This window comes from Hemitrygon akajei, chromosome 5, assembly GCF_048418815.1.
Source record: "Hemitrygon akajei chromosome 5, sHemAka1.3, whole genome shotgun sequence".
Taxonomy (NCBI): domain Eukaryota; kingdom Metazoa; phylum Chordata; class Chondrichthyes; order Myliobatiformes; family Dasyatidae; genus Hemitrygon; species Hemitrygon akajei.
The window spans coordinates 180114109-180141641 of NC_133128.1; the positions used below are offsets into that span (position 1 = coordinate 180114109).

General features: G+C 40.1%; 2 protein-coding genes across 5 annotated transcripts in view; one reads left to right on the top strand and one right to left on the bottom strand.

Moving 5' to 3' along the window:
- The window catches only part of LOC140728516 (uncharacterized), a 257010-nt gene that overhangs the window by 223377 nt on the left and 6100 nt on the right, over positions 1-27533 (bottom strand). The window contains exon 3 of one of the 3 annotated variants that reach the window (XM_073047353.1): positions 1993-2469. The exons of 1 other annotated variant lie outside the window; for it this stretch is intronic. In XM_073047353.1, the coding sequence (XP_072903454.1) occupies positions 2448-2469 (22 nt within the window). In that variant the 3' untranslated portion in view covers positions 1993-2447. Of the gene's footprint in view, positions 1-1992; positions 2470-14064; positions 14495-27533 lie in introns of those variants that run through there. One more of the 3 variants, XM_073047350.1, reaches the window with a different exon arrangement.
- Positions 1-27533, top strand: part of LOC140728514 (uncharacterized) — a 43842-nt gene that overhangs the window by 7574 nt on the left and 8735 nt on the right. The window contains exons 3-10 of one of the 2 annotated variants that reach the window (XM_073047348.1): positions 355-474; positions 2292-2427; positions 8689-8808; positions 10869-10986; positions 13603-13938; positions 16331-16411; positions 18621-18779; positions 19795-19940. In XM_073047348.1, coding sequence (XP_072903449.1) covers positions 355-474; positions 2292-2427; positions 8689-8808; positions 10869-10986; positions 13603-13938; positions 16331-16411; positions 18621-18779; positions 19795-19935 — 1211 coding nt within the window. In that variant the 3' untranslated portion in view covers positions 19936-19940. Of the gene's footprint in view, positions 1-354; positions 475-2291; positions 2428-8688; positions 8809-10868; positions 10987-13602; positions 13939-16330; positions 16412-18620; positions 18780-19794; positions 23162-27533 lie in introns of those variants that run through there. The other variant, XM_073047347.1, reaches the window with a different exon arrangement.

Below are 27533 nucleotides of genomic sequence, written 5' to 3' on the forward strand. Positions count from 1 at the left end.
AAAACATACTGTTTTCTTTCATGGCAAGGCACATTGCCGATATTTGCCAAATTTAACCTTTTTGTGACATCTTCATAGCTTGCATCTCCAGGAAATGATTGACGACAACCCCACCCCACTCCTCACCCCACAATCTATCTCTTGCAACATGTCTCTCATTAGATAACAACTCATTCTTTCCATGCAAGTTATTGGACTGAATGGTGCTGGTGGTGGTATGCAGTTATAAAGGAAACCACTGAACTGTGAAGGGAATTCATTGTTGGATGTGCCAATGTATGCAAAGTTGACCCAATTACTTCTCAGAGAAAATCAATTTAATGAATAAACTCTACTTTTTCCCCTATTATATAGAATACCTGAAAGAGAATTTAGACATATATATGTCACGGTTCCCAAAAGTTCATGTTATTCACCTACAGGAGCGTCATGGTTTAATTCGAGCCAGACTTGTGGGAGCAGCAAATGCAACAGGTATGATGCAATTTTTCCCTTAGCTGGTATAGACAAACCAATTATCCCCCCTCTATCTTTCCAGTCCAGATAATGGGTCTCAGGTCGAAACATTGACTGTCCATTGCCTGACCCACTGGAGTCATCCAATGTCTTCGTATGTTGCTGCAGATTTCCCGTCGTTACAGTCTTGTTTCCCTCACTGGTATTTAATGTGATGGATTCAATTCATTGTGGCAAATGTTTCTGAGAAATGCTGGCAGTTTTGCACATAACAATTGATATTTTCCCATAAAAGTGCCAGGAAGTTAAGGATTTTTGCATGCAGACACAAAGGGCACAGGAGTCACTTAACTTAGTGATAATTCCTCAATGCTGTTTCTTAAACAATGCTCTAAAGCAGGGGTGTCAAACTCATTTTAGGTCACGGGCCGGATTGAGCAAAATACAGCTTCATGCGGGCCGGATCAGTCGGACGTGTGCGAACGCAGCTTTCGTTGCCTCCGTTTTTTCAGCCTGCTCTCATGTGTCTCAGTCTCTGCTATAACTACAAAGTGTTTCACTTTACAAATTCCGTTTCTTATGAAGAAGACTGCCGAATAAACACTAAAAACCCTGAAAACCTGGTACCTGAATAAACTCAGCATTAGCCATATCATACGCCATAGGCGCTTCGATTACTGGGGCCAGCTTTAATAGTAATTAGATATTATCTCGCGGGCCAAAGATAATTCCACCACGGGCCGGATTTGGCCCGCGGGCCTTGAGTTTGACATATATGCTCTAAAGGTTTATTCCATGGACTTGATCATGAGACAATTAGGACAAAGATTCCTAGAAAATTGTATAGAGAATGTGTTTGAACAACCTGAATCAGGCATTACTTTGTAAAAAGTCATGTGAATGGGCACACTGAAAGGCACAATCATTTCTTATATAGTGGAATCTTTTTAAAGTTTTAGACTATTACTGAATGTTTCTGAATATTAGGAGGATGTCAACAGGATAGGACGGGAGGTCTGCGGCCTTTTTTTTTCATGAGCAGGAAATATTTTAAACCCCTCCCAGCAATGCACAGCCGAACACTGTCAGTGAACCTGCTGTTGCATTGCATGAGGATTGTGCTCCCCTGTGAACAGAATCTAGCGTCAGAGCATCGCATAAACTAAGTGTAGACATTGTTCAAATTTCAGCTGCACGCAGGTGGCTCCCTAATGATGACAAATAATTAATACCTTTTTTAAATGTACAAATTTATTCATCCTAATTTGCTAATTAAGTTCCATCATGATGTGGAAGTGCCAAGTATGGCATAGGCCTAGTTTTAAGCATAAATTTCCAGATTACAGTTTCATCAGCCTTGCGTTGAAGTAAGGGAACATTTTTTAAAATAAAGATCACAAGCATGAGAAAATCTGCAGATGTATGTTGCATTGTAAAGATTTTCTTGAAACATATAACAATGTACACTAGAATTAAATTTTCTTTATAATATACTGTAAATATAAAAACAAAATCCTAAAGATAGTAAATCCAGCCAATACAGTGATCGAAACCCTTTGTATCATGATGATATCTGTTGTTAATGGAACTGCTCATATACATTTACAATTTCTGCAGTTTTCTTTTTCTTTATGAAACTATATCAGCTGACAACCACCATCTTTCAATAAAAGCACTTTGCATAACTGATGGTGTATGGTCATGGGGTTTTAGTTGTCCCTTGAGGTGAAGTGACAGTGGTTGAACGATTTCAGCTCTGTACAATTGTCTCATCATAGTCCAAAATCATGCACTTTAGTTATATGTTAAACTATTTCTTCCCTTTGCATTTTCAGGAGATGTTCTAACATTTTTGGATTCCCATGTTGAATGTAACGTTGGTTGGCTGGAGCCACTTTTGGAAAGGATCCACTTAAAGCGAACAAAAGTAGCCTGCCCTGTCATAGAAGTTATCAGTGATGAGGATATGAGGTACAATCACATAATCCTGGTTAGTTAACTTTCGGAGAATGCCTAAGGAAATAAACAGAGTTAGAGTCTTTAATTTTGATTTCACTAAATGTAAACCACTGAATCTAGCCAATCAGTTGCCAAAACTTTCACAAAATTATCAGCTGCAACTTGGGATAGATGTCCAACTGGGACATCCAAAATTATACCTGTAAATCATGTAATTTCATTTCTAAATTACATTCAGTATGTGCTTTGAAGTACTTGCATTCTTGGTCCTTGTCAATAGTCTTATGCAATGTCAGTTTTATAATTTGCTAAACTAAAGGTGGGGCGGCCAGTGGTGTAGTGGTATCAGCACTGGACTTTGAGGTGGGTGGCCCGGCCGGGTCCCAACATGCAGCAGCATCTGCACGGAAGAAAGGCCTGGCTCTGTATCTTGTCATGAAAATCCTATGGACAACTACACTATCAACGGCACTCAACAACAAACTAAACAAGGCTACATAGAGCATAGCACAGGACGGGACTTTCAGCCCATGATGTTGTACCAACCTATATAGGCCTACTACATGGTCAGCTTAACTCTTCCCTCCAGGTCCTTGTCAATAGCCCATAACCCTCCATATTTCTTACATCCATGTGCCTATTCTAAGTATCTTATTAAATGTCCCTATTGTATCAGTCTCTACCACTACTCCAGGCAGCGTGTTCCAGGTAAGTGTAAAACACTTACCTCTGACATCTTCCCTAAATTTATGTGTGCCTTGCGTAATCTTAAGCAATTATTACTTAGTCGCCTATCATACTCTGTTGCTCCAAAGAGAAAACCCTAGCTCTTCCCTCTTAAGACGTGTTCTCTATTTTCAGCAGCATTCCAATAAATCTCGTCTGCACCCTTTCAAAAGCTTCCACATTTTCCCTTTCATGAGGCTACCAGAACTGAACACAATACTCCAAGTGTGGTCTAACCAGAGTTTTAAGGATAAACACAAGTGATTCCGCAGATGCTGGAGATCCAGAGTTTTGTTTAGCCAGAGAGTGGTGAATCTGTGGAATTCTTTGCCACAGGCGGTTGTGGAGGCCAAGTCTTTATGTATATTTAAGGCAGAAGTCGACAGATTCTTGATTGGTCATGTCGTGAAGGGATACGGGGAGAAGACAGGAGATTGGGGCTGAGAGGAAAGTTGGATCGGCCGTGATGAAATGGTGGAGCAGACTCGATTTGCCAAATGGCTTAATTCTGCACCTGTATCTTATGGTTATAAGAAGGAGCTGCAAAGTTACCTTGCAGCTGTTTTGGTAGTTTTAAAGGTGCTCTTCATTTGTAGAGTTTTTTGCTTGAGATTAATTGGTACTTATTTTCTCAGAGTATTTGTAAGAATTTTCAAGACAAAAACTAACGGACGTGATATTAGGTTAAGTGACAGGTTTTTGAGGTTAAGATGACTGAGTTCAAAGTTAAAAAATTATTGTCAGTGTCCTGAAATTTTCTGACTTCTGTGTAGTCATTGAAATAGTTCAATCAACTTTTTTCCGGCTAATATCTCCTTATCCAGCTTGTTTGAATTGCTTAGCTTGTTCCAAACATTTCATCCTCTAGTCAATCAAGGATTTACTCTGATCATTTCCAATACTTATCTAGATATTGTCCCTAAGCACCATTACCAATCAGGTACCAAATGGATGACAATGACATCAGCTCTTCTTCTGCATCACCCCACCACCACTACCCAAACTCTACCATTGTCACTGGAATAATTGCTGATTCCTTCAGTTGAACTCTGGAATCACTGAATCCATCTCCTTTCTTGCCATTTTTGATCCCAAGTCAATCTTCTAGTCTTGTACTCTTTCCATGATAGTAGCAGCATGTGTCGACTTTTATACTAACAACCATTTCTCTTTCCTCAACTATTGGGTTTTGAAACTCCCAATCATTTTTTTTTGTCTCATCTAACCTCATCTTTTCCACTGATCTCCCAGTAAACCTTTCATTTTCTACATTCCATGAACTCAAATAAAACTCTGACTCCTATCACGTCCTACATCATTTACTCTCATTTACTCATCCCCATTATATTTTATATGGCTTTCTTATAACTTTGGACCATTATGTTGCATTTAAATGTCTTTGGGAATATTTTTCAAGACAAAGCAATATCAATGCTTCTTGCTTGCTCACTTTAATTTTCTGTTACTCCTTTGGAACTGCTTGTGCACAAGGTGTGGTACAGTTTGAGCATCCCTCATCCAATAATCCAAAAACCTTCAATCTGATCTTTTTTGGAGTGCTGACATTATGCCACATATGGAAAATTCCACAAAAAATACAAATACAGTGTACTGTAACCTTTTAATCAAAGCATGGCATCGTAGGTGGAGACTGAAAGCCTCTTGTTGTTCCACAACTGATTCAGATATTCGCCTAATACAAAATATAGAAAACCTACAGCACAATACAGGCCCTTCAGCCCACAAAGTTGTGCCAAATATGTCCCTATCTTAGTAATTACCCAGGGTTACCCATAGCCCTCTATTTTTCTAAGCTCCATGTACCTATCCAAAAGTCTCTTAAAAGACCCTATCGTATCCACCTCCACCACTGTTGCTGGCAGCCCATTCCATGCACTCACCACTCTCTGCGTTTTTTTTTAAAAACTTACCCCTGACATCTCCTCTGTACCTACTCCCAAGACCTTAAACCTGTGTCCTCTTGTGGCAGCCATTTCAGCCCTGGGAAAAAGCTTCTGACTATCCACACGATCAATGCCTCTCATCATCTTAAACACCTCTATCAAGTCACCTCTCATCCTCCGTTGCTCCAAGGAGAAAAGGCCGAGTTCACTCAACCTGTCTTCATAAGGCATGCCCCCCCAATCCAGGCAACATCCTTGTAAATCTCTTCTGCACCCTTTCTATGGCTTCCACATCCTTCCTGTAGTGTGGCAACCAGAATCGAGCACAGTACACCAAGTGGGGTCTGACCAGGGTCCTATATAGCTGTAACATTACCTCTTGGCTCCTAATTTCAATTCCATGATTGATGAAGGTCATACACCGTATACCTTCTTAACCACAGAGTCAACCTGCGCAGCTGCTTTGAGTGTCCTATGGACTTGGACCCCAAGATCCCTCTGATCCTCCACACTGCCAAGAGTCTTACCATTAATACTATATTCTGCCATCATATTTGACCTACCAAAATGAACCACTTCACACTTATTTGGGTTGAACTCCCATCTGCCATGTCTCAGCCCAGTTTTGCATCCTATCAATGCCCCGCTGTAACCTCTGACAGCCCTCCACACTACCCACAACACCCCCAACCTTTGTGTCATCAGCAAACGTACTAATCCTTCCACTTCCTCATCCAGGTCATTTATAAAAATCACGAAGAGTAGGGGTCCCAGAACAGATCCCTGAGGGACACCACTGGTCACCGACCTCCGTGTAGAATATGACCCGTCTACAACCACTCTTTGCCTTCTGTGGGCAAGCCAGTTCTGGATCCACAAAGCAACGTCCCCTTGGATCCCATGCCTCCTTACTTTCTCAATAAGCCTTGCATGGGGTACCTTATCAAATGCCTTGCTGAAATCCATATCTACATCTACTGCTCTTCCTTCATCAGTGTGTTTAGTCTCATCCTCAAAAAATTCAATCAGGCTCCCTGATCATATTATGCCTCTCCAAATGTTCATAAATCCTACCTCTCAGGATCTTCTCCATCAACTTACCAACCACTGAGGTAAGACTCACTGGTCTATAATTTCCTGGGCTATCTCTTCTCCCTTTCTTGAATAAGGGAACAACATCCACAACCCTCCAATCCTCCGGAACCTCTCCCGTCCCCATTGATGATACAAAGATCATCGCCAGAGGCTCAGCAATCTCCTCCCTCGCTCCACAGTAGCCTGGGGTACATCTCATCTGGGCCCGGCGACTTATCCAACTTGATGCTTTCCAAAGGCTCCAGCACGTCCTCTTTCTTAATATCTAAATGCTCAAGCTTTTCAGTCCGCTGCAAGTCATCACTACAATCCCCAAGATCCTTTTCCATAGTGAATACTGAAGTAAAGTATTCATTAAGTACCTCTGTTATTTCCTCTGGTTCCATACACACTTTCCCACTGTCACACTTGATAGGTCCTATTCTTTCACGTCTTATCCAATTGCTCTTCACATACTTGTAGAATGCTTTGGGGTTTTCCTTAATTCTGCCTGCCAAGGCCTTCTCATGGCCCCTTCTGGCTCTCCTAATTTCCTTCTTAAGCTCCTTCCTGTTAGCCTGATAATCTTGTAGATCCCTAACATTACCTAGCTCTCTGAACCTTCTGTAAGCTTTTCTTTTCTTCTTGACTAGATTTACTACAGCCTTTGTACTCCATGGTTCCTGTACCCTACCATAACTTCCCTGTCTCATTGGAACATACACATGCAGAACTCCACACAAATATCCCCTGAACATTTGCCACATTTGTTCTGTACCTTTCCCTGAGAACATCTGTTCCCAATTTAAGCTTCCAAGTTCCTGCTTGATAGCCTCATAATTCCCCTTACTCCAATTAAACGCTTTTCTAACTTGTCTGTTCCTATCTCTCTCCAATGCTATTGTAAAGGAGATAGAATTATGATCACAATCTCCAAAATGCTCTCCCACTGAGAAATCTGACACCTGACCAGGTTCATTTCCCAATACCCAAATCTAGTACAATCTCTCCTCTTGTAGGCTTATCTACATACTGTGTCAAGAAACCTTCCTGAACACACCTAACAAACTCTACCCCATCTAAACCCCTCGTTCTAGGGAGATACCAATTTATATTTGGGAAATTAAAATCTCACACCATGACAACTCTTAATATTACACCTTTCCAGGATCTGTTTCCCTATCTGTTCCTCGATATCCCTGTTACTATTGGGCGGCCTATAAAAAACACCCAGTAGAGTTATTGACCCCTTCCTGTTCCTAACCTCCACCCACAGAGACTCTGTAGACGATCCCTCCATGATGTCCACCTTTTCTGCAGCTGTGACACTATCTCTGATCAACAGTGCCACGCCCCCACCTCTTTTGCCTCCCTCCCTATCCTTTCTGAAACATCTAAAATCTGGCACTTGAAGTAACCATTCCTGTCCCTGAGCCATCCAAGTCTCTGTAATGGCCACCACATTATAGCTCCAACTCCTGGTCCATGCTCTACGCTCATCCGCTTTGTTCACAACACTCCTTGCATTAAAATAGACACATCTCAAGCCTTTGGTCTGAGCGCGTCCCTTCTCTATCACTTGTCTATCCTCCCTCTCGCACTGTCTCCAAGCTTTCTCTATCTGTGAGCCAACAGCCTCTTCCCCAGTCTCTTCAGTTCGGTTCCCACCCCCCAACATTCCTAATGCAGGGAACTAAAGCAGCACAGCAGCATATATTATGTTAATGGCATGTAATAATTTTTATTGTTAAGTACACGTGTGATGAACAAGTGTAAAATGCAGAGCCGGGAATGATGATGATGCCTAACAGCCACTGACTGTCCAGCTGGGCAGCCGAGGTAGTGAACTTGATAAGTTTGCATTGGTACTTATTCCAGTGACGTTTTTTCAAACACTTCTCTAACACTGTATATACAATTGCACATCTTTCCTTATCATTGTTAAAAACATCCCTAGAGACAACTGTTCAGCAAACCTATTGCTCTGAGTTTATGTGCATCTACTGGGGATGATGCAATGAATCTTATGCTGCTGTCTTGTCATATCTAAGTTCAGTTGGTAGTCCAACTGTAGATGCCACTCTAAGATTTATTATCATTGCTGAATGTAGCTTGTCTTATGTTCAAGGCTGCTAATTTAATCTGATATACGGCAAGTGGTATTTCTATGACTAAACAGAAACAAATATATTGTGGTTTCCACTTCAAGTAATTTAAGTAAATACTAGTAATTCTACATTTCAAAAGATGATAGTCTGTTGCTTGAAAGCTTGAAGGTTTACCTTCAAAGTTTCCTTTTGTTTTGATGATAGGTTTATCTTCCTCCTTGTCATAATTGCGTTCTTCCCCCTCCCCTACTCACCCGTCGTTCTCTATGACCCATAAGTTACTCATTCGAACAGTATATCTTTGCCCTTCATCTTCCACAATCTCCTAAACTATCTCACCTCTTTTCATTTCTAAACATAATATTTACTTTTAATGGAATATTCTATATTTTTCTAGGAATATCTTCACTGTGCATTGCTGATATTTGCTATTAATATCCAAAATTTTTGCTTTTTTTTAGTTATATAGGAGTGAATGGTTTTTTACGAGGAGTGTTTACCTGGCCGATGAATTTTGGGTGGAAGACAATACCTGAAGAAATTATTAAAAAATACAATCTAACAGAAATGGATCCAATAAAGTGAGTTGACTTACGAAAAATAATGAATTGTATTTGGAGTCGTAGAACACTAGAGCAGAGAAACAGGCCCTTTGGCCCATCTAGTGTGTGTCAAATTATTAATCTGCATAGTCCCATCTACTGGCACCTGAACAATAGCCATGAGAGCAAGATTAGGCCATTGTGTCTGCTCCACCATTCCATCATGGCTGATTTATTGTACCTCTCAACACCATTCTCCTGTAAGACCATAATACATAGCCCTCCTTATCCCTCCTACCTATCCATACTCTCACATGGTGGATTGGATAGTGGACTACTTGACAGATAGACCTCAGTATGTGCGGTTGGGAGACTGTAGGTCTGACACGGTGGTCAGCAGCACAGGGGCGCCGCAGGGAACCGTACTCTCTCCGGTCCTGTTCACCCTGTACACATCAGACTTCCAATATAACTCGGAGTCCTGCCATGTGCAGAAGTTCGCTGATGACACGGCCATAGTGGGGTGTGTCAGGAATGGACAGGAGGAGGAGTATAGGAAACTGATACAGGACTTTGTGATATGGTGCAACTCAAACTACCTGCGTCTCAATATCACCAAGACCAAGGAGATGGTGGTGGACTTTAGGAGATCTAGGCCTCATATGGAGCCAGTGATCATTAATGGAGAATGTGTGGAGCAGGTTAAGACCTACAAGTATCTGGGAGTACAGTTAGATGAGAAGCTGGACTGGACTGCCAACACAGATGCCTTGTGCAAGAAGGCACAGAGTCGAATGTACTTCCTAAGAAGGTTGGCATCATTCAATGTCTGTAGTGAGATGCTGAAGATGTTCTATAGGTCAGTTGTGGAGAGCGCCCTCTTCTTTGTGGTGGCGTGTTGGGGAGGAAGCATTAAGAAGAGGGACGCCTCACGTCTTAATAAGCTGGTAAGGAAGGCGGGCTCTGTCGTGGGCAAAGTACTGGAGAGTTTAACATCGGTAGCTGAGCAAAGGGCGCTGAGTAGGCTACGGTCAATTATGGATAACTCTGAACATCCTCTACATAGCACCATCCAGAGACAGAGAAGCAGTTTCAGCGACAGGTTACTATCGATGCAATGCTCCTCAGACAGGATGAAGAGGTCAATACTCCCCAATGCCATTAGGCTTTACAATTCTACCGCCAGGACTTAAGAACTTTTTAAAGCTATTATTAATGCTTTTTGAGATGGTGATTTAGATGCATATCATATTTTTTACTGAGTTAAGTATTGTATGTAATTAGTTTTGCTACAACAAGTGTATGGGACATTGGAAAAAAGTTGAATTTCCCCATGGGGATGAATAAAGTATCTATCTATCTATCTACTTCTCTTAACTATTGAAGTCAAGCTTGCACGCACCACGTGCGCTGGCAGCTCGTTCCATTCTTACCAACCTCTGAGTGAATGAGTTCCCTCTCACGTTCCCCTTCACCCTTAACCCAGATTTGCTGATCCAGTTTACTACATTATCATGCAGATAGTAGATGCAGATGACAAACAGCAATGGATCCAGCACCAATCTCTGTGATACACCATTTGTCGCAAGACTCCAGTCATTTTCCCTGATTAGTAATGCTGCCCTTTAAACCTTCCGGCTCGATCACATCTCAAACGATGGAACCGTGGAACATTAGCTGCCAGTCTCGCACCTCCTGCAACCGTCTCTAATGGCTATGATGTCACAATTCCATATGCTGATTCCCTGCAACTCCAGTTACAACTCACAGCAATGGCTGGTCTGTCCAGCTGTTTTAAAGAAATATAGAGGGAATGTTGATTACCACTTCTGCATTATTTGTTACCGTTTTTGAGTTTGCTACATCTGTTCCTGCCTCAGTGGCCAGCTTCTCACCTAATTCAGTTGTTTTATTGCATCAGCATTCCTTCTTTTGCTTAAATTTCAACCTTAAATTTAGCAAAAGGCCCTTGAGTAATATTGAAGCCACTCTCTAGAACATTACTTTGGATACTCTATTTATCTAGTTCCAAATTGAAGCTATGATTTCTGAGGCAGTATTTTCTACTGTTACCTCATCTTCATAACTTTTTTTTCTAGATGTCCAATAATGGCAGGAGGATTATTTTCAATTGATAAGAAATACTTTTATGAACTGGGTACTTACGATACAGGCTTGGAAGTCTGGGGTGGAGAAAACATGGAGCTGTCTTTTAAGGTATTTCTACAGGTCTTTTATCAGAATCTGGAAATGTACATGTGCTATTAATTTATAAAACAGAAATGTCTAGAAAGATATGCTTAGCTAACATTTCAAAATAAATATCTTTGGTATTTTAATGAGAGACGAGTTTCCTGTCCATAGCATTAGAGTTTGGATGCAGTTTAAATATGTAAATTTGGACCAATCCTAGTATTCTCAGATTCAGGAAATTACTATGTAATCAGCCCATGCACTTTCTCTTCTGTAGCAATTTCTTATTTTAATTAATTTCATCTCAGCATATGAGCTCAAGGACAAGCTAGCAATAAATGTAATTGTCCCTAAACTAAGGTGATGTAGTATTGCATATCATCAAAATAATGAATTACTTGAAATAACATTTATTATAAGGCCCAGCTAGATAGTTAACAAGTGGAAGACTGCTGGGAAAATTGCAACTGAGTTAAATTCAACCAGTATGGATTCAGAAATGGAAGATTATGCTTTAAGCATAATCAAGGGTTGTGATGGAGGCAGATATGATAGTTTGAGACTTTTAAAGAAACGTGACTATTCAAAAATTAAGGGATTTAGACATACAAAAAGAGTAAATTTGGCATCTTGTTTGTCACAGATATTTTGGGCTGAAGGGTCTGTTCCTCTGCTATACTGTATTACAGTTTTTTGTTCTAAGCATTTAATAAAAGTTATTTTAAATGTTCCTGCTGTGACAAATCAGGAAAATAAAAGCCAGAGTTCATCATTGAATAAAATACCTACATTGTTGTGGCAAATAAAGTTGGGAGGATGAGAAATTCCGTGAATGCTCTGTTTTGTGTAGATTGGACATTTGAGCATCACCTTTTGAGAAGGAAGCACCTTCCATAAAATCTCAGTGTGTTGACTACAACCAGTAATCAGGGTCTTTATTTATAGACATGTTCCGTGTGTATTTATCATGGCATACCTGCCTTTACTGCTGAAACAAAGTAAAAACCTTGCAAATTGCTATGCCATGACTGAAAGATTGCCATAAAAATTTGGATTATTTTCCCAAAATTATCACTCGGAAAACTATGTACCGTCTATGCCACATTGTATACTATGGGGGATGTTCACTGTGATTGTAGTTTATTTCTAAATCAAGCATAAAAATAATTGCCCACGATTTGTAGTGTTGGTGCTTTTTCTGGTAGACTTTCTGGCCTTCAGGAAATTGCCGACGTTTCACTTAGCTCGAGCTCGAATATAATACCCAGCCATATCTTGTGCATGTGATAATGTTCCTGATATGCACTGCCCTTCTTTCCGACTACTGATAGAACGTGGATCAGAAGGTTGCAACCTATAAACTTCTCATTCACAGCAAGACTAGGACATTGGTTTTTACTCTCACTTAGTCCCCATATGAGTTTCCATTTGCTGCCTTGATAAAGATCATACTGCAAGCTGTTGTGGATTTTGGACCCAATAATCATTGTGGCAGCAGGCCAATTATAATCAGTCGCCTGATCACACAGGTTTGTGTGCTGGAAGGATCTCTCATTTACCAGTGTGTTGTTTAACACTTTCACCCTTCTGTTTCTTTCCTTCCTCTTTGTTCTTCCCTCCTTCTCTCCATTTCAATGGAGAGCTTGTGTTAACAATGCCTTTGAGCAGTGTGACTGAGTTGGCAATTGTGAGTTCGGCAGCAGCTCTCTATCTGGTTAGTTTCTCACCCCAATAAAAGAGAGAACTTTGGTACATGGAGCTTAGAAAAATAGAGGGTTATGGGTAACCCAGAGTAATACTTTCTAAAGTACGTACATGTCCGGCACAGTATTGTGCTGTAGGCCTTCTGTGTTTCTAACTACAATGGTGATTTCTTACAGTGAAGATGTCTCAATTTTGTGATTTGAATTTGGAATCTCCAACTCATTTTTGAATCTGATGTATTTCCCTGGCACCTAAATTTTTGACTTGAAGGAAGAGGCATCTAGTAGACTTTTGTCTCTTCTATTAATCTGATGTTTAGTACTGCTTATTGTTCGTGACCTCACTTATCAGGATTCTTCCAAGTAATGCAGATCTTTTAAATGTGTAGATATTTAAAATTGCAATTCCCACCAAATTTGGTCAGTGTTGGTGGCAGAATCGTGTGAAGTTGCGAACTTGCCCTAAAACACTTCAACAGCAGTTATCAAAAATTGAAAATCCAACCACTACATTAAATTACTTTTTCACTATTACAAAAAACATAGAAACATACAGTACAGGAACAGGCCGTTCGGCCTGAAAAAGCTCATCAAAAAACATCCAGACACTAATTCCTCCTGCCTACACCATGTCCATATCCCTCCGTCCTCCTTGTATCCAAACATCTCTGAAAAGACTCTTAATGTGTTTGTCCCTACCACCATACCAGGCAGCACATTCCAAGGTTCCACCACTCAGACTTAAAAAAAAATTTGCCCCTCACATCCCCCTTGAACCTACCTCCTCTCATTTTCAATGCATACTCTCTGGTATTAAGATGCTTCTAAAGTTTTATATGTGCACTTTTTGTTATAACTTAATACCTAGTCAGGTTGAGAATATATATTTGTTTAAATGGTTTTATTTATTCCAACTTTTTTTGTACTTGTGGAACAGGTTTGGATGTGTGGAGGAGAGATTGAGATTATCCCCTGTTCAAGAGTTGGCCATATTTTTCGTGATGGCAATCCGTATACGTTTCCAAAAGATAGAATTAAGACAGTGGAGCGGAATTTGGCACGTGTGGCGGAGGTTTGGCTGGATGAGTACGTTGACGTCTTCTATGGTCATGGTTACCATCATCTTCTTAACACAAATAACATTGAATTTAACATTGGAGACCTAAGCAAGCAGAAAGAACTCCGGAAAAAACTTCAATGTAAGAGCTTCAAGTGGTATTTAGAAAACATTTACCCTGATGTACAAACATCTTTAGTGAGATCTGATGGCTTGGTAAGTTTTAATGATGAAGCTATGTTTCTTATAAATTTATGGAAGGCACTCTGGGGAAAAAAAACTTGTATAGTTCGTCACCTTTAAATTCACTTTCCTTGGAATCGTGTGTTTGAATCCCTTCAATCAGACTTTTGTGCTGTCAGTAAGTCAAACAGTTTGTAGTTCATTGTCCTTCAACACATGAATACAGCCAAATGAATCAGTGTTACTCCGGGGCCAAGGTGCAAACGCTGTACCAACAGTCACACATAGCACATATAAGATATCAGTGTAGTACAGATACACAGGAACAATGCAGGCCAGGAGTTCTGAGTCCATGAATGTTGCAGAAATCTGCGATCGATCTCAGTACAGCTTGTCTTCTACCGAGCGTACACTAGGGGGCAGCACCAACTCCAGCTTGGATGCCGTGCCACACACAGTGACTCCAAGGCTTTGCTCCTAGGCAGCTGTACACAGGCGACACCTCAGCTTGACGTGCGGTCCTTCCTACAACCGAGGCCATGCAGCTCCCCTGCTGTCTAACAATAAACCAGTTGCTGTCCAGCAGGATCTTGCGATCATAAAAAAAAATACATTTAAGTAGCACAGTAACACCTTTGGTTGACCCCATAGAAGCCGCTGCGATCGAACATGCTGCCATCTTACTGGAATTTTGTGCTATCAATAAATCAAACTGTACATAGCTGGATCTTAAATTTTATGTGACTGTAAAACAAAGATGATTATTTTCCAACAACACACACAAAATGCTGGTGGAACACAGCAGACCAGGCAGCATCTATAAGGAGAAGCACTGTCGACGTTTCGGGCCAAGACCCCACGAAGGTTTCTCGGCCCCAAAACGTCGACAGTGCTTCTCCTTATAGATGCTGCCTGGCCTGCTGCGTTCCACCAGCATTTTGTGTGTGTTGTTTGAATTTCCAGCATCTGCAGATTTCCTCGTGTTTGATGATTATTTTCCAGTAGTGACATGGTTAATTTAGAGGTTGAGCTAGCGACAAAAGAATACAGTTTTCTCAAAGGACTTCACGTCCTTATCAATCTTCCCTCAGCTTTTGCTGTGTTTGCTTTCCTCCTTAAACTGGCGTTCAGCATCATTTAGCTGAATGGAATTCTACTTGCCTAGTTTTCATTGTTCATTCGGATGTCTGCTGCCAATGTGCAATTCGAATCAGGTCCCATTCCATTTATTTTCCGATCTACAATGGGTCCTGATTTCACTATGTACCAATTTTTTTTTTTTTTTTTAAACTTCCCCCATGACATTGACCCTCTGTAACCTGTCAATATATCAGTGGTATTTGAATTCATGCTGCCTAAACAACCTGAAAATTGTGGAAAGAGATGGGTAATATTTCAGGTCCGGGACCCTGCAACAGAACTGGGAAAGAGAGAAAACAAGTTAGCTTTCAGAGGCAGAGATGATGGATAGAACAAATAGAACATCTCCAGTAGAAAGACACCAAATTATTTAATGTGGCTGTTAAGTTGCAGATTATACTTCTTTGTGTAATTTGTTGTTAATATCGTAGCTGCAGGATATGCCCACCAGGCTAGACTCGAACAGTTTAAAACAAAAAGATTGAACTGAGAAAAAATAGAGGGCAGAGAAATGGCCAGGTCTGATAAAGGCAGAAAGAGCTAGCTTAAATTGGAGAATTCAGTATCGGATCCTGATGACTGCCACGAGCCATGTTGAAAGATGGTTCTTGTTTCTCAAACTATTGTTGGGCTCTATTGTAACAGTGCAACAACGATCTGATTGAAAGTGTGATGGTGAATTAAAATGGTAGGGCATTGGAATTTCTCATGGTTGATCCTGCAACAATCATTAATTGACATTCAGACTTTATAAACAAAATCTGTAATAAAATGATAGAAAATATGTTCAGAGCTATTTCATTGTCATCTTAATTTAAAGCTAGGTACAAGATTTACTTCAATTTAGTATCACATGCATCTGTGTTTTCTGCTCGTGAAGTGCATTGTATTTTACTCCCCTGATTCTGACACCTAGCTGTATTTAATGCTACACTATATAGTCAAAATATGAAACTATTTTTGTGAGATTCTGCTTTGTGCCATCAAAAACAAAGGCACTATCATCGTTACTTCACAGGATGCAGATTTACAAAAGCTTTATGTGCTACTAAATTTCATCCAATTGCTGCTTTTATAAAATAATTAATTTTCATTTTAAAATGAGAGAAAAGTGATTTTCAGATTACATAACAGGCCGAGGGTGTGCAAAGAAGTCTTCAGTTTCCTCTTTGCCAATAAAACATTCTGATGATTTAGCATAATTTCACATGTATTTTAGAAATATAGATAGAAGGATAATTTAAGATTTTACCACATTTTAACATTGTCTTGTTATTGTTCTTAGCTGTTTAATGTTGGAACAAGGAAATGCCTTGCTGTTGAAAATGGCACATTCTCATTTGAATTGTGTGATATTAATAAAAAGGTAAGATATTAAGTTATTTGGAACTTAGTCTTTGGGCCCTTCTGTTTTTGAAGATTTTATTGTATTTTTACTTTCTTTGTAGCTTCAGCTATTTTAGAACCATTGGCCTGTACAACAAGACAACAAGCACTTTGATACACTTGTCACGCTGCCCCTGGTCCCTTTCCGAGTTAGTTCATTGCTCCACATCCCTCTAAACTTCTCCTATTCATGAACCTGTCTGGATCTATTTTAAATGGTGTAATTGTACCTGCTGCCACCACTTCCTCTGGCAGCTCATTCCATTTATCCACCACCATCAGTATGATAAACTTGCCCCTCAAAGTTTAAATTTATTTCCCGCTCACTTAAAACGATGCCCTCTAGTTTGAAACCCACCAGCTTTTGGGGGAAAAAAACCCACTGCTTGCTACTTTATCCCTGCCTTTCATGATTTTATACAGCTGTAAAACAGGGATTCCCAACCAGGGGTCCTTGGACCACTCGATTAATGGTAGGGGTCCATGGCATGAAATGGTTGAGAACCCCTGCTCTAAAATATTACCACTCAGCTTCTCCAATCCAGGAAAACAGTCCCAGCCAATCCCGTCTTTCCTTGTAACTCAAGCTGCTCCCCCCCCAGACCTGGCAACATCCTTGTGAATCTTTTCTGAGCCTTCTCAAGTCTATCCCAGCCTTCCTATTCTATGGCAACCAGAACTGCATACAACATTCCAGAAGTCTCAGCAACTTCCTGTACACCTGTAATGTAACATCCCAGCTCTTGTACTCACTGCCTGACCCAATGAAGACAAACATGCCATACGCACCTTCACCACCACGTTCACCTGCATCACAGCCTGGTATGGTAACACCGTGCTCTTGAACAGAAAGTTCTGCAGACAGTAGTAGTTATAACCCAGTTCCTCACAGGTAAAGCCCTCCCCACCACTGAGCACATCTGCATGAAACGTTGTTGCAAGAAAGCAGCTTCCATCATCAGGGACCCCTGCCACGCAGGACAAGCTCTCTTCTCACTGCTGCCATCAGGAAGGTGGTACAGGAGCCTCAGGACTCAAACCACCAGGGTTATTGCCCCTCATCCATCAGGCTCTTGAACCAAAGGGGATAACTTCACTCCAGCATAGAAATGTTCCCTATGGACTCACTTTCAAGGACTCTTCACCTCATGTTCTCCATGTTTTTTTGCTTATTTATTGTTATTACTTTCTTTTTGTATTTGCAAAGTTTGTTGTCTTTTGCACACTAGTTGAATGCCCAGGTTGGTGTGGTCTTCCATTGATTCTATTATGAATTTATTGAGTGTACCCACAAGAACATGAATCTTAGTATGGTGATGTTTATGGGCTTTGATAATAAATTTAGTTTGAACCTTGAATTTTGAACTTTCTATCACCCCTTTCAGGGAACTGTGTATTAGAACCCCTACGTCTCTGTTCTCCCAGGGCCCTGTAATCTACAGTATACCTGCCCTGGTTTAACTTGCCAAAAATGCATCACTTTGTATTCACTGGAGTTAAATTCTATCTACCAATTCTTTGTCCACTTTCCCAGTTGGTCAATACCCTTCTTAGACAACTTCCTTCACCGTCGACCACATCATCAATTTTGGCGTCATCTGCAAAACTTAATCATGCCATTTTGGTCTAAGTCTTGAAATAATCTAAAATGCTCTTGGAGTTGGTTAAAGGCCTTGCTAATGTACTGCAAATTGTGGAGGAATAACTTCTGTTACCTAGAATCCCAATAAAAGTTTGGATAAATCGAGAGTGCCCAAGTTGTGCAAGGCATATTCCTAGCAATAACATTGGACCACAGCCGCAACAACATTGGGAAGTAATTGAAATTGTGGATTCTCCTTACTACTTGAAGTAATTTTTAGATTGGATTTCACCTCTTCAGTCACACCACTCTGCACAACCCCTCCCCAAGGAAGTTTTTGTTTACATTGAGTGGTAAGTGGCTGGAACAAGCTGCTGGGGAGGTGGTGGAAGCAAATGGCAGTAGTTCAAAGGCATTTAGACAGGCTGAGAATGGAGGAACTTAGACCATGTGGGATTAGTTTAAACTGGCATCATTGTAGGCACAGACGATGTGGGCCGAAGGGCCTGCTCCCAGCCTATAATATTCTATCACCCCTCGCAAGCAGTAATGTGCCTGGTATTTTGCAAAAGCCTTGTTAAAAATGTTTTAAATATTTTCTTGACAGAACCAGCACTTTAGCCATTCATGGTTAAGGCTAATACAACAAAGGGACTTGTGCATGGCTTTGTTGGACACCAAACGGGAAATTGGCATGAAACCTTGTAATAAAAAAAGCAACAATCTGAGGTGGCTCCATCAGTCATTTACAGCTGATTCGACATTAGTAAGTAATCACATTACTTTTACTTTTCCATAAAGTAAATTGATATCTGAATCTCTTCTCATCCCTGATTGAAAGTGAATTAATTTATTGTCATAAATTACAATGTAAGTGGAATCCTGCTCCAGTGTGGGGAGTAAACGCAATAAGTACTTAGACCCTGATGGAGCACTTCATGAATACGTAGGCCATTCATTGCTTTGTGCCCAATTCCCAATTGCAGAGGGGGCATATACCCCAATCTTTCAAATCAATGTCACCCTTTCAGATGTGTTATTTTAGTAACTTCTAATTTCATCAAGGCTGGAATGAAAGTACTCACATGTAGAGTATAGGTACTATTTAAAATTGCTACACTGCAGTTTTTGATCAACATGTACTGTCAACCATTAACAATTAACATTTGAAATATCAACATCTGTCAAGCTACATCAGCATCTACTGAATATTTTTACAGTAGAGTAGCCTTAGTAGAAAATATTGATTGTGTCATGGATTCCTGATAACCTTCTCCATAAGTTATAAACAGGAGTGCAATTGGCCACTCCATTTCAAGTAGTCTTTCTTTGTAGTGTTACAAGAACTTTCAAACTTAAAGTAGATCTTTGACCCTTTTTCAAACTTAGTCCATTTTTGTCTGCACTTTAGGCTGAAACCACTAGGAAAGATTGAGAATGAGGCAAAGCATGCCTACGAGTTTTAAAGCTGCGGCAGATTAACGATTATTTATTCACTTATTTAATCTGGTCCTAATCAGGGGACAATTTACAATGACCAATTAACCTACAAATCAGTAGGTCTTTGGACTGTGGGAGGAAACTGGAGCACCCAGAGGAAACCCACATGGTCACAGGGAGAACAGACAAACTCCTTACAGGCAGTGGCGGGAATTAAACCTAGATTGCCTGTACTGTAAAGCGTCGTGCTAACCACTACACTACCGTGCCATAGAATATAATGTCATAGAGTGTCTTGCGTTATTAGTACATGCTAGTAATACATCTCTTTTGTTTTGTAGATAGATCATATCCTTTGGGAGGTCTCTCAGTTTCCTTTGTGTTTAGAAGGTAATCTGTTCGGAAAAGTCTTGATGATAAACTCTTGTGATCCAGATAACTCCCGTCAGAAATGGAAATTTACGAACTATTATAAGGATTAATGGAGGTAATGGTGCAATGACAGCCTGTGGTGATACGGGCATTTTAAAGGGCTACCTGTTTGAAATATTATTTGTTTGGGATGATGATGCCAAAGCCAATGATGTTGAACAAAAACATATGATCTTAACCTCAATAGCCTGAGAAGAAGTTTTAAAGATAAATATTTCCAAGTGGCACCAAAGAGAACTGGAATATAGGGCATTTTGCAATACTTGGCTTGAATCATGAACAATAATATTTTTCTGCTCTTACAGAAAAATTAAACCTTATGTTTCATCTAATATGATGTAATTTCTCACCTACTTTACATTTAGAAAACTGGAAATTAATTTATTACAACAATAGTAAACACAAATCACTTGAATTTGCTTTCAAAATCATACTTTGATATCTGTATCAAAAAGAAAGCTTTAAGTATTCATCTAACTCACAAGATGGGATAAGATAAAAATAATTAAAACAGTATTTCTGTTTTTAGGTTTAAGTTTGTGTTTCATTTGGTTCTAATGAAAAGGGAATTTTGCTTGCAGTCTTCTGCGATGGATTAGTGCTTCTATTTTCAATGAGCCTGAATATTTTGGACAATACTCTAAGGAATTTTCATCTGAATGTTATATAGCAATTTGTAATTCAAACGTGTAATCAAGTTTAATAACCACCAGAAAGTGTTTGTGACCAGCAAAAAGACCAATAACAGTGAAGGAAAATGAAATACTAATATTGTAAACCTGTGATGGTACATCTGTTGTATGAGTAGACACTAAGCAAACGAAGCCTGTACTTGAACAAAATGAGAAGTGACCTTCCCGAATCGCACAAGATTGTGAGATGAGTAGATAGGGAGTTAGCGTTTCCCTGGCTGTATCAGGTGTCACTGTCTCAAAATACAAGTGTGGCCATATTCCAAACCATGATGAGAAGTGTCTTCAAGCAAAGAATGGTGAATCTTCAGGATTCACAACGTAAGAGTGCTATGGAGTCCTGTCACTGAGTATGCTCATCGAGAGACAGATAGTTGTTTAAATATTTGGAAAATAGAGATACATAGTGTTAGTGCTGGAAAGTGGCACAGATGTAAAACATCTACTAAACATCTTGAATGCCAAAGCAAGTGTGGGGAAGTGAGGTAAGAAGCTATTCTTGCTTGTCTGCCTTTGAACTCATTGAGGACAAACAAGACATAAACATCTGTGGAGCAGATGACAGAAGAATAGGCTGAATTTCGTTAGTTGAACCCCTTCTTCCTTCCCCTCCCTTATCCTGCCGTATGGGTATTTATAGAACAATCTGGTCTGGTGAGGGTCTTGTTTTACTTGAAATCAGGTGTTCCAAACTTAGAAGCAGAACTTAAAAAGACTCAAATATTTACTTTCAGAATCGCAGTATAGCCTTATTGGCACGAATGGGATGTGGGAAATCCATTAATTGATCATCTTCACCTCTCCTCCTATGTACACATATCACCTACACAGCCAAGCTGATAGACAAAATGCAAGTGTATAAATAGTGATTGCTCCTTCTGGGAAACAAATCCCTTCCACACACCCCCCCCCCCCGACTTTTCTTTATTCCCCACTCACACTTTTTTCTTCTTCTCACCTACTTATTATTTCCCCCTAAGTCCCCTCCTCCTTTCTCCTACGGTCCACTCTCCTCTCCTGTCAGATTACTTCTTCTCACCTTTCCCACCCACCTGGCTTCATCCATCACCTTCTCGCTACCTTCCTTCCACTCCCTCACCTTTTCATTATGGTGTTCTCCCCCCTTCCTTCCCAATCCTGAAGAAGGTCACCCCCCCCCCAACATCGACTTGTAGTCTCTTTTCCATGGGTGCTGCTTGACCTTCTGAGTTCCTCCAGCATTGTGTATGGTGTGTGTTGCTTTGAATTTTGTTAGTGTTGGAACTCGAACATGGTACCATCACTCATAGAGACAACGGTAATCAAAGTTTTCCTTGCAACCGTTAAGAAAGATTTACTTAATTCCAAAAATTCAAATATTGACAATTGATTGTTCAGAAAAGGGATTTGTATATTAAAAAAAAACACAGCAAAGAGATATTTCTGCTTTGAACTTGGCACAACTTTTAGGTTAGACATCTTGGATGCCGGAAGAGGTTACGCTTTAATTACAAATACATTGTCCAATCACATTGTCTATAAGCAGTGCAATGTCCAATGTCAAAATAATTTTGCACTGTTGTGAAATAAGACTTTTCTCTCATTTGGTTTCTGTAAATTGTAAACAACTCTTCGACGGATAATGATTCACACATTTATTCCTCGGGAGCTGTTTCACTCAGTTTGCCGATGAAAACAGGCCAAAGCTAATTGGGAATCATGTTTTCAGCTTTAATACTAAACTATATTTTAATTCTGAATAATGCAATATATTAGACAAAAAGAGAAAGTACTGCCTTCTGTTTGAGGAATCTGGGTATAAAATTCTACTTAAATGTTCGGTAAATAATTTGGTCACACTGCTGTAAATATCTCATTTATCACAATTGTTTAACATTTTAGTCAAATAATAATTTCTTATTACAGCTAAATATTTTGAGTCCCACTAGGTTATTTGACTGCTTTTTTTTTGTCATTTTGCTTTTAAAAATTGATGGTCACTTTCTTAGCATCTGATGGTTTTACAAAGTTACACACAGAAAATGCTGGAGGAACTCAGCAGGCCAAACAGCATCTATGGCGCAGAATAAATAGTTAATGTTTCCCTCTTCATCTCCACTCCCTACCCACCTACTTTCCCCCTCACCTGGCTTCACCTATCACCTTCCAACTTGTTGTCCTTTCCCATCCCCTGCTTTCTTATTTTGACTTCTTTTTTGTTCTGCTGAAGGGCCTCGGCCCAGGACGACGACTGTTTGCTGTTTTCCAAAGATGTTGCCTGGTCAGCCGAATTCCTCCAGCATTTTGTGTTGTTGCTATGGGTTTCCAGCATCTGCAAATTTTCTTGTTTGCTGTTCTTTTTTTCTTATTTTAACCTAAGAATTTATTTGAATTTGTCAAGTGGTGTGCTTCAGGCCTTTGTCATTATTATTCAAAATTGTATCACAAAGGCAACGTGTCACCTCACAGAGATGAAACTTGCTGCGGGAGAAGATACTGAATGATCTAGAATCTATCCCCACAAAGAGCAAGAAGTTGAACAATGTTGTGGTAAATATAAGCACCAGTATGTTCCATTGCACATATGGTGGTGAATAAACCTACTTAAACTGAAATTGCTGACTAAATTGTCTTATTTTAAAGTACCAGCAGTTTTAATACATTTATCATTGTATTACTGAAGTGAATTAATACAGGAAGTATACTGTCCACTTTATTAGGTACCTCCCATATCTTATAAAATTGTCACTGAGTGTATGTTTAAAATTCAAAGTACATTTATTATCAAAGTATGTATATATTACACAACCCTGATATGTCTCCTTACAGACAGCAAAAAAACAAATCCATTAAAAAAATAAAAAACATCCAATGTGCAGAGAGAAAATACAATTTAATATAAGTAAGCAAATAGCGTTTATGGGCTTCTGCTGCTGTAGCCCATCCACTTCAAGGTTCGACACGTTCTGCATTCTGCACACCACTATTGTAACGTGTGGTTATTTGAGTTACTGTCGCCTCCCTGTCAGCTTGAACCAGTCCGACCTTTCTCACGAATAAGGCATTTTTGCCCATGGAAGTGCCGCTCACTAGATTTTTTTTTTTGTTTGTTTCTCGCACCATTCTCTGTAAACTCTAGAGACTGTTGAGCATGAAAATGCCAGGAGATCAGCAATTTCTGAGATACTCAAACCACCCCATCTGGCACCAACAATCATTCGACGGTCAGTCACTTAGATCACATTTCATCACCATTCTCAAGTTTGCCCTGAATGACAACAGAACCTCCTGACCACACCTGCGTGGTATTATGCCTTGATTTCCTGCTATATAATTTGCTGATTTATATATTCACAATATGAGCGGATGTATCTAATTAAAGTGGCCACTAAGTGTATAGAGTTATTTTAGATTGAATTAAAATTAATCTATCAGTTCATTTGCAGAGTGTGCGATATGAACATGTATAGAATGATCTGGTGAGGATCATGGTTTACTTGAAATTTGGTTGAAAATTAGAAACAGAACTTACATAGACTCAAATATTTACTTGTAGGTTCTCAATTTAGTCTTATGGGCACAAATGGGATGTCAGAAATTAACAGATTCGTCACCTTCACACCACCTATGTACAAATATCACCTACACTGCCAAGCTGATAGAGAAAGTGGAAGTGTATGAATTTCTCCTTCCAGTAAACAATACACCCCACCCCCACTTTTCTTTATTCCCCCTCAGACTTTTTTCTTATCATCTGCTCAATACTTCCACCTGGTCCCCTCCTCCCCTTTTTCCTATGGTCCACTCTCCTCTCCTTTCAGATTCCTTCTCCACCCTTTGACCTTTCCCACCCACCTGGCTTCATCTATCACCTTCCAACTAGCTTCCTTCCACTCCCCTCACCTTTTTATTCTGGCATCTTCCCCCTTCTTCCTCAGCTCTGAAGAAGGGTCTTGGCCTGAAATGTCAACTGTCTATTCATTTCCATAGATGCAGCCTGACCTGCTGAGTTCTTCCAGCATTTTGTGTGTGTGTGTGTTGGTTTGAAAGTGGATGTGTGGATATTTGTATCGAACATTATGCCAATCCAAGGAAGTAACTTGTGACGCTATATGGAGAGCAGAGGGCTCTCCGCTTGGCCACCAGAAATAGCACTGAGAGATGGTAGTACTTCAGAATCTCCTCATTTTGGGGCAGAATGCCAAGTGTAAAATGGTAGCCACCACTTAGGCAAGTACCAATTATAATTACAAAATATAAGTAATAATAATGCTTTGGATATTTCTGAAATACAATTTTTAAAAATATAACAAACACAGACAGTGGTATCCTACACCAGGTCTGAACTTGCCTAAGAGAAAGACAGATGAAAATGACTCATCATTCCCACCTCCCCCCCCCCCCACCCCCCAGTGAGGTCCTGTGCAGCAACAAGACGTTCCAAGGCATGATTCTTATCACATGGGAGGGCAGAACGAGCCCTGCCTGCCAAAATGTTGAAAAAGACTTTGACATTCAGTTAAGTCAATCACCTCCCTCAGCCCAATAGCAAAGATATCACGTGCAGTGACACTCAAAACTTGGAGATTATCAAAACATTCAATCTATTAAACCTGAAAAATAACTAAAATATGCACTTATAAACAAATTCATTAAATATTTAGAGACTGACACAATGCCAAGACATACAAATTATCTGGTATTTGCATTAGTGCTCTGCAGAAGAGAGGCATTATTCTGATGACAGACCCCAACTGGCAGAAATTGCTCAAGTGGATTTCCAGCTACATGGTGAAAATTTTGCACAATTTTAATTAGTATCTCACAGATCATAGTAAAATGCTTCATAAGGAAGCGATGTGAGGTGAAACCCTGAAAGAACTGTTCAGTTGTGGTGACCTCATTACAGAAAGGATATGGAAACTTTTGAGCGGGTGCAGAGGAGATTCACCTGGATGCTGCCTGGACTAGAGGGCATGTCTTATGACGGTATGTTGAGCAAGCTAGGGCTTCTCTCTTTGCAGCAAAAAAAAAATGGAGAGGTGACTTTAGATAGAGATGTACAAAATGATTAGAGATATCATTGAGTAGATATCCAGAGAGCTATGAAACTCTACATCCCAGGGTGGATAATGGCAAATACTAGGAGGCATAATTTTAAGGTGATTGGAGGAAAGTGTAGGAGAGATATCACAGTTAAGTTCTTTACACAGAGAGTGGTGGGTGTGTGGGATAAGACCATAAGACATAGGAGAAGAATTAGGCCATTTGGCCCATCGAGTCTGCTCTGCCATTTAATCATGTCTGATCCTTTTTTCTTCTCCTCAACCCCCATTTCCCGGCCTTCTCCCCATAACCTTTGATGCCACGTCCAATCAAGAAGCTATCAATCTCTGCCTTAAATGCACCCAACAACCTGGCCTCCACAGCTGCACGTGGTGACAAATTCCAGAAAGTCACCACCCTGGATGCCCTGCTAGGGGTAGTAGTAGAGGCAGATACATTAGGAACATTTAAGAAACTTGTGTGGGCTCAAGGATCATAGCAAAATGGATGGTTATATAAGAGGGAAAGGTTGGATAGACTGAGGTAAAAAAGATAAAAAAGATAAAAAAGCTGGCACAACCAAAAAGTAGATAAAAAAGCTGGCACAACCTCGTCAGCCAAAGGGCTTGTACTGTGTTGTTAGGTTCTATGTACATGCACAGGAATCCCAAACCTGCTGACACTCAACAGAAAAGTGTCAGAAATCAAATGTCAATTTCTCTACAAAATCTAGGTAATTTTTTTTACTCTAACTGACCATGGCAAAATCAGAACTCCTCCAAATCACAGACGCCACCCAGACTTGGAAGCATATCACTGTCATTCTATCTACATCAAGGGACTCCCCTCCCAAGAACCCAGCAATTACCTTCATCATAACTATTGTAGCAGTTCACCTGTGATGGACATTCACTTTCCAGGCACCCAGGACCTTATTGTTAATCACAGTTTCCTTTTAAGCACAGCAGCTGAAACTTTTCACAGATCAAGTAGCTCGCTGTTCATTAAATGAATTTTTTTTTCAGCTGTAGCACAAATTGGCCAGGGTTCAAGAGGGTTACATAGAGTAGTATAGCACAGTACAGGCCCTTCAACCCACAATGTTGTGCCAACCTTTAAACACCATCTCCCATATAACCCACCCCCCCACCTTAAATTCCTCCATATACCTGTCTAGTAGTCTCTTAAATTTCACTAGTGTATCTGCCTCCACTACTGACTCAGGCAGTGCATTCCATGCACCAACCACTCTCTGAGTGAAAAACCTTCCTCTAATATCCCCCTTGAATATCCCACCCCTTACCTTAAAGCCATGTCCTCTTGTATTGAGCAGTGGTGCCCTGGGGAAGAGGCGCTGGCTGTCCACTCTATCTATTCCTCTTAATAGATAAATCGGTTGTTGGCCAATATGTTAAAGTTTTAACTTCCATTATTTGCTCACCCTCTTGACTTCTAACTGGACACTTTTCTCACCCTTCTGATTTAATCAAAACTTACACAAAGATCCATGGTGGTCTAGTTAAACTATGCCCCAATGAAGAGAAACAGGGGAGTCCATGTTGGCCTAATTAAACACTCCATCCACCTGGCCTGATAAAGTAGTTGAGAAGCATTGCAAACCGATGATGCCAATTAAGAGGAAAATTGAATGTCAGAAGGCAGGTAGAATTGGTAGAGAGCAGATACATAATTCATGCTTCATCAATGGATGACTTGTCCATCTGCAAATATTTGGTATGTCTTTCTAGTTTATAAGATCTGTACTTGTATTTAGAAATTCTATGTAAGTCATAAATCTCTGTTAAGTATTACTCCTCAGGATTAAGCATTGCTTCACTTAAAAATAACCTGTATGTAATCTGGTTTATTAGCGGAAAGTGTCTCCTCCTTGGTGGGAAGGGGGGGCCCACTACTCAAAATGGTGATTTTTG